This window comes from Bacillus rossius, chromosome 15 (assembly GCF_032445375.1).
Source record: "Bacillus rossius redtenbacheri isolate Brsri chromosome 15, Brsri_v3, whole genome shotgun sequence".
Lineage (NCBI taxonomy): Eukaryota > Metazoa > Arthropoda > Insecta > Phasmatodea > Bacillidae > Bacillus > Bacillus rossius.
The window spans coordinates 42,961,768-42,976,079 of NC_086342.1; the positions used below are offsets into that span (position 1 = coordinate 42,961,768).

General features: G+C 33.7%; 1 protein-coding gene across 2 annotated transcripts in view; it reads right to left on the minus strand.

Annotated features, from left to right (window-relative positions):
* LOC134539505 (U3 small nucleolar RNA-associated protein 4 homolog) overlaps positions 1-14,312 on the minus strand; it is a 101,069-nt gene that overhangs the window by 68,354 nt on the left and 18,403 nt on the right. For both annotated transcript variants that reach the window (XM_063381582.1, XM_063381581.1), the window contains exons 4-5: positions 8,650-8,734; positions 6,299-6,497 (exon numbers count right to left, since the gene is read on the minus strand). In XM_063381582.1, the coding sequence (XP_063237652.1) occupies positions 6,299-6,497; positions 8,650-8,734 (284 nt within the window). The remainder of the gene's footprint in view (positions 1-6,298; positions 6,498-8,649; positions 8,735-14,312) is intronic.

The window sequence follows — 14,312 nt, forward strand, 5'->3', positions numbered from 1 at the left end:
TAAAAAAAGTTCTAAGGATACAAAAATATGTGATAATATGTGGTGATTTCAATATAAATTTTAATGAGGAAAATAACACAAACAATAAATTTTTTTGTCTACTTAGGCAACATGGTATACATAGAACGATACTTACCCCTACAAGAATTGGCAATACAATTAATACATGTATCGATAATATTCTTACTAATATTAGATGTAGCCCTAGTACTTTGTTTGCAGAAACTATTGATACTGCTATTTCTGATCATTTGGCTCAACATATAATATTAAAATTAAGTGACACTGAACTTAGATCTAATGATAATTCCACTACTCATTTACTGAAAAGATTGTTTAAACTTGATACAATAGATATTTTTTGTAATGAGATTGCACTTGTATTGTGGGAAGAAATCTATAACACTTGCAATCCCAATAAGGCATATAACTTGTTTATAAATACATTTTTACTTTATTTTAATCAATACTTTCCCTATTTATGGATAAGCATTAACAATAAGTCCTCTCCTTGGATTAATAGTGATCTTGCCTCTGGATTTGAAATTTTAAATCATTATAAGGAGAAGCTTCTCCGCAACAAAAATTCATACATTCGTGATGATTATAAAAAATTTAAAAAACAATTTAATAAATCTGTTATAGATGCTAAAAAATTTTATATTGAATATAAACTGTTATCTTCCACCAATAAAAGTAAAATAATGTGGCAAATAATTAATAATGATATGAAATGTTTCAATAATAAACATAACATTTCTTTAATTGATGATGAAAATAATACTATCACTGACAGTTTCCAAATTGCTAATAAGTTTAATGCATATTTTACGGAAATTGCAGCCTCTTTATTAAAAAACCATTCAACCATTATAAATACAGGAATATCACCTAGAATACTTGATATTCATTTGCATTTGCATTCAATGTACCTAACACCAGTAGATGAAAATGAAATTACTCAAATAATAAGAGGTATGAAAAATAAAAATTCTGTTGGTCTTGATGATGTTCCTATTTCTGTAATAAAATCATGTGCAGAACACATTAAAAAGCCCCTTGTCTATATATTTAATAAATGCTTAGAAAATGGCATATTTCCTGATAGGCTCAAAATTGCGAAAATTATTCCACTACATAAAAAGGGTGATACTACCTGTATTAATAATTATAGACAAATTGCTTTATTACCAAATTTTTCAAAAATTCTTGAAAAGATTATATTAAAACGGTTGCTTTCATTCTTAAATTGTTATAATATAATTACCAGTAATCAGTATGGTTTTGTTAAAGGCAAGTCAACGGAACAAGCTTTGTTCACTCTACTCAATAGTATTTATTCTCATTTAGATAATAAAGTCTTGACAGCTTGCATACTTGTAGATTTAACCAAAGCATTTGATTGTGTAAGCCATGATATTTTATTAGAAAAATTAAGTAAATATGGTATAAGAGGTGTTGCAAACAATATTATTAAATCTTACTTATCAAATCGTTCACATATTACTAGTATTAATGTGACTTATAATAATATTACCACTACTTCTAGGTCAAAAATTTTGAAAATTGGTATTGGTGTTCCCCGAGGTTCAATTCTCGGTCCACTTTTGTTTTTGCTTTTTATTAATGATTTACCTTTGTTTCTAGATTATGGCCAGACTATCATGTTTGCAGATGATACCTCCATTATAGTAACAGGCCAGACTTTACAGGAACTACAAAAAAGAATTTCCATAACCCTCAACCAAATGCAAACTTGGTTTACTGATAATAGACTGATTCTAAATATTCAAAAATCTTCTATTATATATTTTAACTCTCAAATAAATATATTAAATAATATTGAAGTGACTATTGACAATAATATTCTTAATACTGTAAAAACAGCAAAATTACTGGGACTGAATCTTGATGAGAATCTAAATTGGACTAATCATATATCTTTTCTGTGTCGTAGACTTAGTTCTCTTTGTTTTGCCATAAAAACTATTAATACTGTAACCTCACATAAAGCAGTAATGGCTATGTATTATGCAAACATATATTCAATAATGAGATATGGTGTTATTTTTTGGGGAAATTCCTTAAATTGGCTAAAGATATTTAAGCTTCAAAAACGTGTTATTAGAATTATTTATAATCTTAGTAAGACAGATTCTTGTAGGCCTATTTTCCTGAATAACAAACTCTTAACATTTCCAGCCATTTATATATATTCGGTTGTCATTTATGTAATTCAAAATATTAAGTATGTAAAGAATAATGAAATACATAATCACTTTACCAGATCCATTTCTAAGAATCATATTCCTTTTCATTCAACAAAAAAATACGAATTGAACCCTTTTTACATGGGCCTTAAACTAATAAATGTTCTACCGATATCCCTGTTAAATACAGCATCCCAATCACATACCATATTTAAACGACATCTCAAAGATTACCTACTACGAATAGCTCCATACTCTGTCAATGAATTCCTCAGTGCATCTACATAAAATTCCTGCATTGTTTTATATTATTATTTTTTATTGTATCATATATTATTGTGTTATAATGTATTTTTTTTTATATTGTTTTGTTAGTGTATTATGATGTTGTATTTTATTTATAATGTTGCTGACAAAACCTGGACATATGTACTGTCAAATATAGGACGCTAATAAATGAAATGAAATGAAATGAAATGAAACTCTTCAAATAATCGCGTGTTAATGTTTAATTCATTTCAGAAATTTATCGGAAACAATTCTGTTAACTAACACAACTACTTTAAAAAGAATGTTTATGTTTGGTAATAAAAATTTACGAACGTTTCAGCAGCAATGTTTGGAAATTCAGATTAGCCAACTGCCTTTCCAAAATATATCTAATGTAAAACGAGCATTGCTGAACACGCACAAGAATGCCGATATACAGCAATTTGGTTATGTTGCTTTTAAACTTATTTTAATATGGTCACAGTAATCCACTGTGAATTTGGGTAAAATCTCATTCAAAAATTATTTCATTTTAATTCTTTGAAGTTTAAAGTGCGGAGATGTGAAACATCTTAATTTTCACGTTCACGTCACCAAAGATTTGGTTTATGGCCGTATGGTTTACCATGGCAGGTAGCACAAACAAAAAATTAGGATGTTTAAAATGGCAAATGTAGCTGCCATGATCAAATAGTTAACGTTTACATTATTTTACTTGCCGTTTACATTTACATAATTTTCTTTAAACATTATGGTTTGGTCTAATTATTTTTGAAGGTTTACTATTAAATGCAGTGCTGTTACAACGTAATTTCCGAAAAATGCTTTCGCTTAAAGCGGAAAAGTAGATACTGCATTTGTACTGTAGGGAAAATTGCGATGCAAGTAAATAATTACGTTAATCGCCGTAATACGGAAATCAGTTACGTAAAAAAAAGATTGTATTATGTAGTTTAAAAATTATATTTGCATGCATTTTAATATTTTCTTACACTGCGTAGGAGATGTATTTTTCAAACTTAAAAACAATGCAGGAATCGGTCACGGTCGATTCCAAAACCATTGTATTCTGAATCCCACGATTATACTGGAATCGTTGGAACCGACCGATTCCGGAATCGGAATCGACCCATCACTATTTTCGACCCCCATCTATCTTTAATAGCAAAAAACTTTGCCACATATCAACTTTTTGATCCATCAGTATTTGAGGAAATGCATTTTAGGATTTTAAAAAAAAAATATTATATAACTGAAACAGGGAGCAGTTTATTTAGTCTTCAAATATATTTGGTGGCGTCCTAAAACAAGAATTTACTAACATGTGTCAGAAAGAGAGAGAAAGTGCATTTACTTCCACACTCCAATCTAAGAGAGGGATGCTCTATAAACTATAAAAAGTTTGTTTTACAAAAGATTAAAACAAAAATTTTCTGGGTAAATTTTTTTTAATAAAATGAAATTTTTTTGTGATATTATGTAAATAAAATTAGTAAAGTGTTTAACAACATACTTTGATCAAAGATAAAATACACTGCACAAATTCAGAGTTGATAGCTTTATAGAGATACACACACAGAGTAACAGAAAGATAGTGTCACAAATACTGTAAAACACCATTGTTATAACCTAATTTATTACGACCACCTCTCTATTACAATCCCTTTACGAGAAACCGTGAAAAATTTGTGTTAAAAATTAGAAGGAAATCAGCCGTATCTTCATTTGAAACAGGTTGCACTGTGTTTCTCTTGGTGAGAACTGTACTGCATACACGCCTTCCCAGAGGTCAGCATGTCATCCCGTCGCCCGCCTGTCAGCCCACCACTGTGGTGTCCTCTCAGTTTGCTCCTGTTGTTATCACTTGGATTTCTCTTGGGTTTGATTATTGTATTTAGACGACTTACAATGCATTTTTTTACTCCTATTTGGCAATATTTTTTTTTATTAAGTGAATGATTGTTAGCAATCCATGCAATTTTTTGACGTGACGTCTAATAAATCGACGAACGCCGGCTACACGCACGAAAAAAGTGTCCCGTTATGCACATTGTCCCATTATGCAAATTGTCCCATTATGCACATTGTCCCATTATGCACATTGTCCCGTTACGCTCATTGTATGCTTACGCCGCATCTCTCTTCCACTCGATTGGAACAACCATCGAATTGACTTTTTCGAGGCACATTAAACTTGAAACACTCCCATTTGTTTCCTACTTTTCCTATCATCGTCCTATCCTTAACAGAATAACACAGATTGGAAGAAGTTAAATAGCAAAAATGTATTAAAGTTATAGTTAAAATAATCTCTTCGTTAAAGTAATAAACATATTTGAATTAATGAGTACAAATAAAAGTAAATTTATCAATTAAATTGTAGACTTCATTTCACTCCTTCTTTGTATCCATACAAAATAGTGATAATTCAATAAAAATTAATATTATTCAATTTTATTCATAAAAGTATGCAATCATTTCATCAATGTTTTGTTATAACGTTGTCGCGTTAAACTATCGTCTGTAAACCGACTTTACTGACAACCAATTTTTTTTTTACTACGATTTTGTTAAGCTTTAGGATAAAGTTTATGTACATTTGTTGATGACAGCAAATCAATGAGGCTCTATTCCTGTCTGTAAAACAAGGCACAGCGCTTTGCCCACCCCGTGGTCATTTTTGTTCAAAATGCGGCATAGGAAACTTGCATAGATCTGCCCATTAAAGTAGGAAAAGACCAGGTTATCCTGTTATGCTACATGCTTTTTGAGTAGATATCACAGCGACTAGTAAAGATCGCAGGCTTTGGCGCCCATTGTCTGAAGTAGCTTGGCTTCTGGACAGCAGCCGTGTCGAAGGCGACAATATCACCGATGCAGTCACCATCATCAGGGAGCATGTACAAAATTATGTCAAATCAGCCACCATCGCTAGCACATTCAATAACTAATTATCTACACTGTAAATAATAATGAAAATGCGGGAGAATATACACATCGCACGCTGAGGTACTTAACAAATACCTTTTAATCACGTTTCCTTATGAACTGTGTAGTACGAACTTCACAACTACAGGGTATAAGAATACTCTAGGTTTGCATATGTGAAATTTCATACATGTTTCATTATTTCCCTAGACAAAACAGTAAACTACTCGAATGTATTGATTTTTAAAGTTAGGCTCTAGTTGAGTACTTAAAACTCAACTTGACTCAAAATTTCAAGTACTCATGCTTACCTAGTATTCAGGTATTTTTCATTTGTATTTTTTGCAATGGTTTTTTTGTATGAAAGCGAGATGATGCTACATCTCGCAGGGAAATCAGGACAGAAAGATACAGTGACAATCATGTGGATTCTATAAGCATGGGAAGACTCCTAAGTTGGTTGAAATGATGTTGCTAAGTGCCCATGATTGGCTGTTTTTTTTTTCGATGAGAGATTTTGTGATTAGTTAAAAATGAGCCGAGAGGTCGCGGCCAGGCAACGGCCCGAGAAATAAAGGGGTGGATGCAGCAGGAAAGCAGTTTTGAGGCTAATAATTAACTGCTCTGCCGCTATTTAAAAGATTGTCGTATTGCTAAAATTCTGAGGCTGTAATTGGCATTACACTTGTACACAAATAGAAATGGGCCACAACTGATAATTTTCAAGAAACAACAATAAAACAAAATAAATTGCATATTGCTGTACAAACTAATGGCCCTGATTATCACATTGAATTTCACTCCTAATCTTGATTTCTACATTTATTGAAAGTGAAATACTTTAAGAGTGACATCTTGCCGCCAGGATGCAGCGTGGAGGCGTGACGTACCGCGAGTCCCCGGTGACGATGGTGAAGTGGCGCGTGACGGCGACGCACCACACCACGGTCTCCTTGCCGGCCTCGGCGCGGCCCACGCTGATGCGCTGCTCCGCGTGGCCCGACGCCACGCTCCAGATGCGTATCGCGTCCAGCCCGCCCGTCACCACGGCCCGGCCCGACGGGTGCCAGGCGATGCAGAGGATCCTGCCTGCGACCCACACACCCCGGGCTGCCGAGCCACACACCCCGGGCTGCCGAGCCAAACACCCCGGGCTGCCGAGCCTGTTTGTCTGGGGCGTTCTACTGAGGTGCATCAAGCACTGTTCAGGCACACTGCGAGTATCTTTTACGAATTTGAAAAAAATATTAACCAACAAGTTGTCTTTATGACGCACGCCCACTCACAATATTTAGTTCGCTCAAAATTTTCTTGTTAACACAAACAAGCGATTGCTCTCACGTACATGTGTAATATTTATAAATATATTAATTTCTTATATTATGTTTAATAATGGCAGTAGTATATTTATTTATTACAGTTGTGACATGCACACCAACACCTCATAAAGAGGTTACTAGGGTGTGCACGGGGATATGAAAAAGAAACTAAAACAATGAAAAAAAATTATATCACAATAAAAGATACAAACAAAAGAATACATATTGAAACTATTGTATTAAATTGAAAAATGTTTCGCGAATAGTAAACAAAACAGCAACATTACGAAAGCTTCTTCTTAAAAAAATTAAAATATAAAAGTATTTTATAAGTGTGCAGCATTTACTTTATTTACAGACTTGTGGTATTGAACAGTGCGTGATCGTAGTGAAAGTTTGCATAGTTTTCTTGAGTGATGTTTTTGAGCCATCTTTTCATTACTGTGGGTAATTAATATAGTTATAGCAAGCGATGACGCATGTTATGTACATAAATACGACCACCATATATTATAAGGTGGAACTGTGCCATGTAAATAAGGTATAATTTTCTCGTGCACACGAGTAAGAAGATAATTGAATGCTTTCAAACCTGTCTTGGCAAATAAAGAACCTTTTCGCAATGAATTTTTGTCACTTGCGAAGGCTCAATTTTCGCAAGTCTACAGTGAAGAGACATCCTCTTACAGCTATCCAAGCAACGGCATCTCTTGTAGCATGCAAACACTTTGGGAACGGCAGCATCACGCAATTCCACCGGCACCGTCCTGTTGTGCCAGGACCTTCGGTGTCCGCTTGTTCGCAACTTACCAGATCGCAGATCGTCCAGGCGTTTGAACATCAGCCATTCCACTATGAACTGTGCACTTTCTGATATTACATCAGGCTCATTAAGGGGGTGCCTCCCATTTCAGGTCAAGATGTTATATTTACAGTGATTACAGATAAACTTGAAGACTATTTCAATTGTTTAACTTTCACGAAATGAAAAATATACACAGCGCACACTTTTTGCATAATTAGCTGCCAAAGTTACATTTTTAACGTTTTTGGGTTGTTCAAATAAGGAGAAATTTTTTTTATTGCATAACTTAAACTTTTTAAGTTTAACTGCAATGCCATTGGCTACTTCAAGAAATGGTTTGAATTTCTGTAAGAAAATATTAATTAATTATACCTGGCATTTCTAAATTCTCAAATTTGTTACAATTTTGACAGCCAAGAAACATAAATGGGTTTTTGTGATAGAAATGCAAACCATATCATGAAGTAGCCAGTGGCATTGCAGTTAAACCTAAAAAGTTTCAGTTTTGTAATTAATTAAATTCTCTTTATTTGTACAACCCAAAAATGTTAAAAATTTAACTTTGGCAGCTAATTATGCAAAAATTATGCGCTGTATAAATTTTTCATTTCGTGAAAGGTAAACAATTGAAAAAGTCTACAAGTTGATCAGTGATTAATATAAATATAAAATCATAACCTAAAATGCCCTTAATGTAACATTGTTAGGTACATCACAATGAATATTGTGAAACATTTTCTGAACCTCAAAGTCAATAGTTACAACAGGTAACATGCTAAACTTCAATACACTTTGAAAAAAAATCAATATTTCGTTAATTCAAAAGGTAATTATTTGATTTTGAATACTAATAACAAATTATTCATTCTGATATTTGAAATTTTGAATATTCATGTATGCCTAATAATAGCAATAGGAATAGTAATAGCGTAATAGCCATTATTGCTAGTGCTCATAATTTGTAACAAGCAACTGCTGTAACTTGTACTGTTTCTACGGATAGTACAAACACACACAGACAAGTGTAGTGCACTAACACATTCAGGAGCAAGGAGGTTTTTCTGTATGTATTGGGGGAAAAAAATAAATGTCAAAAATTATAAATAAATAATTTTACCTTCTTGTTTGTCAAGGATCTTCAAGTATGTCAATTCATTATGGGCCACATCGAAAATATTGACATATCCGTTCTCTGTTCCAACCTGTTAAATGAAAGAGATTAAACAAATTTACAGTATCTGTCTTGGGTGTTACAAAAAACATATGACCATAACATCATTTCTACACAGAAAATGTATTTAGACTATTTCAATACTTAAGAGAATAAACACATAACACACTTATTTTAGTACCTAACACTGTTAACCTAATTGAAATTCTATTGATAGAAAAAAAAATTATTTTATAACAACAAATTAGAGTTTCAGCTAAAAAGAAAAGAATCCTGCATAGTAAAGCTATGCATATTGTCTAATGCCAATATTTTCTCTAAGTTAAAAATTTTTTTTCTGTATGATTTTTTTTTATCTTTTCGTAATTATTCATATGTTTCAATGTTTTTAACTATTGGTATTGATTTTGTGAAAACAGTTTCAACCACCAATGAAAGAGTTTGAATCAAATTTAATTTTGATAAATGCTATCAGTTACGCGAGTACGAATTTGTAATGTTGATCATTATTGGTTGTTTAATTTTCACTTCAAAGCAGATCCACTTATGTTTTATTTAGGACAAAAGAACAATCACTAGTAACGTCAACAGCAAAACATATGAATTAGAAAGTTAGTTCAAAACCATCCCAGCTGAAGAGTAAAAGTATCTGATTAATATTGCAAATTATTTTGTATATAGAACTCGACGCTTGAAAATATATTACTTCAAGATAAGTCTCAAGATTTTGAAATTATTTAAGAATGTCCAGCTTGAAACGAGCAAGGAAGGACGTCCCGTGTTGCTGACGCCGAGGCTTCATCAACTGCAGCCAATGAGGTTCCCGAGCGACTCCCGGACCAAGACGTCTGAAGGAAGGATGACCGATGAGGCTACGTTCCAAAGTGTTGTAACTGAATAAGATTGGTACCTATGTTGTGGCAGCGATTTTGTTTATTTGTTATGTACGGTTGGTATGACCGTATGAGAAGTGGTGTGAGCACGGTCTAAGAAGGGGAGGTCTGGACACTCGCCAGATAAAAGTGACCACTTACTGTCTCCATAGTTCGTTCGACGTCCGCTATTCAACTCTAGCGCTAGGTGTCTTGCGGTGGAAATATATCACTAGGTGTTATGATGAATTTGTCAATTCTCGTGAAAAACAAACAAGAGGTAAATAATATACGATACAACGATAGTTTAAAATCATCGCCGGAGGACGCACAGTAACGTGATAATCGGGCATAGGGCCACATTTCCGCAACCTAATTTGTTAATGTCTATAAAACTTTAAAAAATACACTCGTTTAAAAAGGTAATTTTTATGCAAATTACTGGAAATATCGCAATGCCGTTTTGCAGAATGATCAGGAATCATGTAAGGAAGTAAAATAAGTTGTGTTTTTACTTTTTTTATTTCCATGGTGGCCCTATACTCCATAATTACAAACGTAGAGAGTTACGACAGTATTTGATGCACTGCAATGAATTTTAATATAATTACACTATATTTTAACATTTAAAATTAAAGGCTGAATCAAATTACATAACTTGGCTGATTTACGTATTTGAATAACAATACCAAACCTGCATTTACAATACATTATTTGCTACACAAATAAGTGCCATCGTCAATGTTTCGTGTCTCATGTCAAGTGTTGACGCTTCAGCTTGGGTGCATAGTAGGGACGTATTTTTTTAATTTTTTTTATTTACATTGCCTTACAATATCCAAATACAAAATATATACGTTTTTATAAGTTGTCGAAAACAAACAAGACGCACATACACAGCAAGCAAAAATAATTTTGATAGCCGCATGAATGCACAGGTATTGTAATGTAAATTACAAACTGCTATTACTCCTAAACGAGTTTGAATTCCGTATCTGCGCCTTTTAAGATAACAAAGGAAAGTTTAAAGCACTGAATAAAAGTATTGTGGATTTTTATAATTTTTTTAAGGAAGAGATCGCACTCGTTTTGCAAATTTTGTATTTTAATAAAAAATGGTGTATTGTCAAACTACTTACAAACAGGTATTATCAGAGTTGTTGCTGGTCATTAATAAAATTCGACATCATACATTCCATTTTTAAAAAAGTTGGGCCTATACAAAAATAAGTAATCTTTAGACTACATTCATACAAATAATAAAAATTAACTTACTATTCCAATGACGTTTCCGAACTGATCTTTGTGTTCCTTTTTTTGTGAGAATGTCGTCTTCCACAAAATGTTTTTCTCATACATAATGGGATCTTTTAAGTACAAACTTGTCTCATGGAATTGCTTTCTGCCACAATTGCCTAACATTGTCATCATTGGGAACTCGGAATATTGCAACTTTCTCGCCGACTTTGCCTGATAATTTGTTTTGCACCCAGGTGCAACACAAAGGTTAGGCATTTTCACAATTAAAATAATATACGCTTACTAGCTGACCCGGCAAACGTTGTTTTGCCATATAAATTATTTTTTCTAGGGAATTTCTAGCTACAGTACCAGCCATTGCCCGGGCTGAACACAGGGTGAAGGGGACCTTTTTAGAAATCAGATGTACCTAGTTAGTAATTGTATTTCTTATTAATTTGAATGTCAAGTGTGCAAAATAATTTATACCACTTTCAGATTGCGACAGACGTTCTGCCAGTGTATAGTTATTTACCTGTATATATCTAAAAATTGGTGGTCTGTATGTAGTCTAGACTCTATAAAGCACTATAGAAAAAAGCTTAAAAATAAGAGATTACTAATATTGTAAAATTTCCATTATCTAGCTAATGCTCGGCATGCATTGCAATGCCTCATTCAGTTTTGTTTTGTAATATGTTTGAAGTAGTTACACATATACAATCATCTATCCATCTCTCTAAACATATATATATCTCTATCTACATCTTTATATATCTATGTATCTCTCTATCGCTATTTATCTCTTTATATCTACATATTTACATATATACCTCACACTATCTCTATCTCTTCTATATATAAATCTCTATATAGCTCTATAAATCTATATATCTCTTTATCTAACCCATTTCATTCTCTATACCTCACTCTATCTCAACTTATCTCTCTGTCTCTCTCTATCTCATTCTATATATATCACTCTATCTCTGACTCTCTTTTATATTTAAATAAATTGTGTCATGCGTGCGCACTTATACAACAAAAACAGTCAAAGTGCCGCTATATAATATAAAATAAACACATTTTTTGAAACGATTTGTGCTCCAACTATTGTAAAATAGTTATACCGTCTCAGAAACATTCACGGCCATACGCATAACAACTCACTAAAATTTCATCGCAATTGGATGAATGGTATAGGAACGCATACGGCACAAACAAACTAAAATTAAAGACATGACAAACGCATCAAACGATGGTGCGTTTAAAATTAAAGGTAACTAACTCTATCTATTGACGAAGTTAAGAACAAAACTGTTATGAGCGCCTTTATTTTGCTAGCCGCTGCGAGCTCCACTTAGCGGACTGGTCTCACCAAGGAGAAAAATGTTAATTTGCCAGACCTTACTATGTGTATGATCGTGTGGCAGACATAAATAAATGACACTCACTCACTATTTGTATGTCTATGACCTATGATTTTTTCTGTTATAAAATGAAATTATCACTTTTTCACTCCCTTAGGGATGGAATTTCATATTAATATGTGGCCTATGTTTTAATCCAGGTAATGAGTTCGCTGTAGGCGGGGTAGGTTGATCAAATGTTAATTGATCAGCTATTGACCGGGGTTGAAAAATATAAAATTCTCTAAAACATTAGGGGTTGGTGATAGAAGGGTGAAAATTAAGGGTTGTGTGTATTTTTTAATCCCACATTATAAAAAAAAATAAAAAAATTTGTCCAAAAAATTAAAAAAAAAAGTTAGGGGTGGACAACCCTTATCACTTAGGGGGATGAAAAATAGATGTTGGCCGATTCTCATAGATACCGGATAAGCACAAAAAATTTCATCAAAATCGGTCAAGCCGTTTCGGAGGAGTATGGCAACGAAAACTGTGACACGAGAATTTTATATATAAGATTCTCTTTACTAACAATCAATGCTCCTTGCTCACAATGAAGTTCCCGCCAATGCCAATGTGGAAACTATACTTCGTAACCTAATTGACCTAATTTATGAAATAATTCCCAAACTTATAAAAAATAAACACATCCAATTTAATACTGTATCGATATCTGGAGATTAATGCATTTTAAACATTTAAATGAAAATTTAAATGATTATTATGTTGAGTTGTTCATAACAACAAAGCTTAAAATACCACCGCAGAACAACCAGCGCTACACGTCAGATGGTGGAGCGGAGCGGAACTACGGAGACATTAGGTGTGCCACTTTTGCATGCTGGCCAGGTTGGGGAGTGTCCAGACCTCCCCTTCTTAGACCGTGGGTGTGAGCTTAAAGAGAGGATGGTGACGAAGGCATGTTATGTATGTACAGTGAAACCTCGATTCTACGTACACTCACGGTTCTCCAAAATTTGTCCTTACGACCGAGTTGTACGTACGAACCAGCGAGGCCAAATTACGTCCATTTGTGGCTACCCCCACCCCCTACACCGTCAATTTTTCCCACAGCTGCAGCGGGAAATGAATTGCCATTGTCGTTGCCGTGTCCTCCTGTCACGGGAAATTATCTGCCGTGTCTATATATTATACTGATGTATTTTCGATCGAAATTATATCCTATTCGTGCAGAAACAACACTTGAGCTAATCAAACGTAAAAATTAAAAAAAACTCGACACTGATGTGAATAAAATAATAATAACACACAATATATTTGCTCAAATAAAAAAAAATACCGTGCGTACTTTGTAAGTAAGATTAGCTAGTAGGCCTAAAAACATCGTGAAAAACGTAACGTTGATAGTCGGCAATGAATATTTTAAAACGCAAAATATACATATTTTATATAATGAAAAGTTGCTTATATTTCTAAACTTTTAATAATTTAAGCCTAGGCGTGTAGAAGTCCGCGTAATTATAACAGGAGAATCTAAAATGCACGAGGGAAAAACGTAATCTCACGAATGTATAAACGTAACGGGAATATTACGTGGCTGCTTAAGTTCTGTTCTGATACTGTATTTATGTCGCAACTTAGCCGAAATACTGGTACGAGACATAAACTTCACAAGATAAAATGATCGGAGTCTTGGTAACTATTTTATACGTATTTTATAATTTCGGAAGTATTGTACAGTTGACGCATATTTTTAAACTAACCATTTATTTCTGGGGATCGTAAATAATTTATTATTGGTATCAAGACATCGAGATGAACGTAAACTTGAACACGTCAAGGCAGCGAGAAAACTGGTGCGTATACCAATAAACTGGTACTAGAACTGTACAAAACTGGTACACGGGAGGTGGAGCTTATATTTTTTTCCGCTAAGATCGCTTCTATTGGCTGACTGCTGATGGAAGGTGACGAGTCTGGGCGGAGCGTTGAGTGAGTTATACTGCGCATGCGCAGCTCAGCGAACAAAGAGAGAGAGAGAGAGAGTCAGCCGGCGGCTACGCCGCGCCGTAACCAGTGTTGCCAGACATACGAGAATTCTCGTATTTGTACGATAATTTAGAACCTG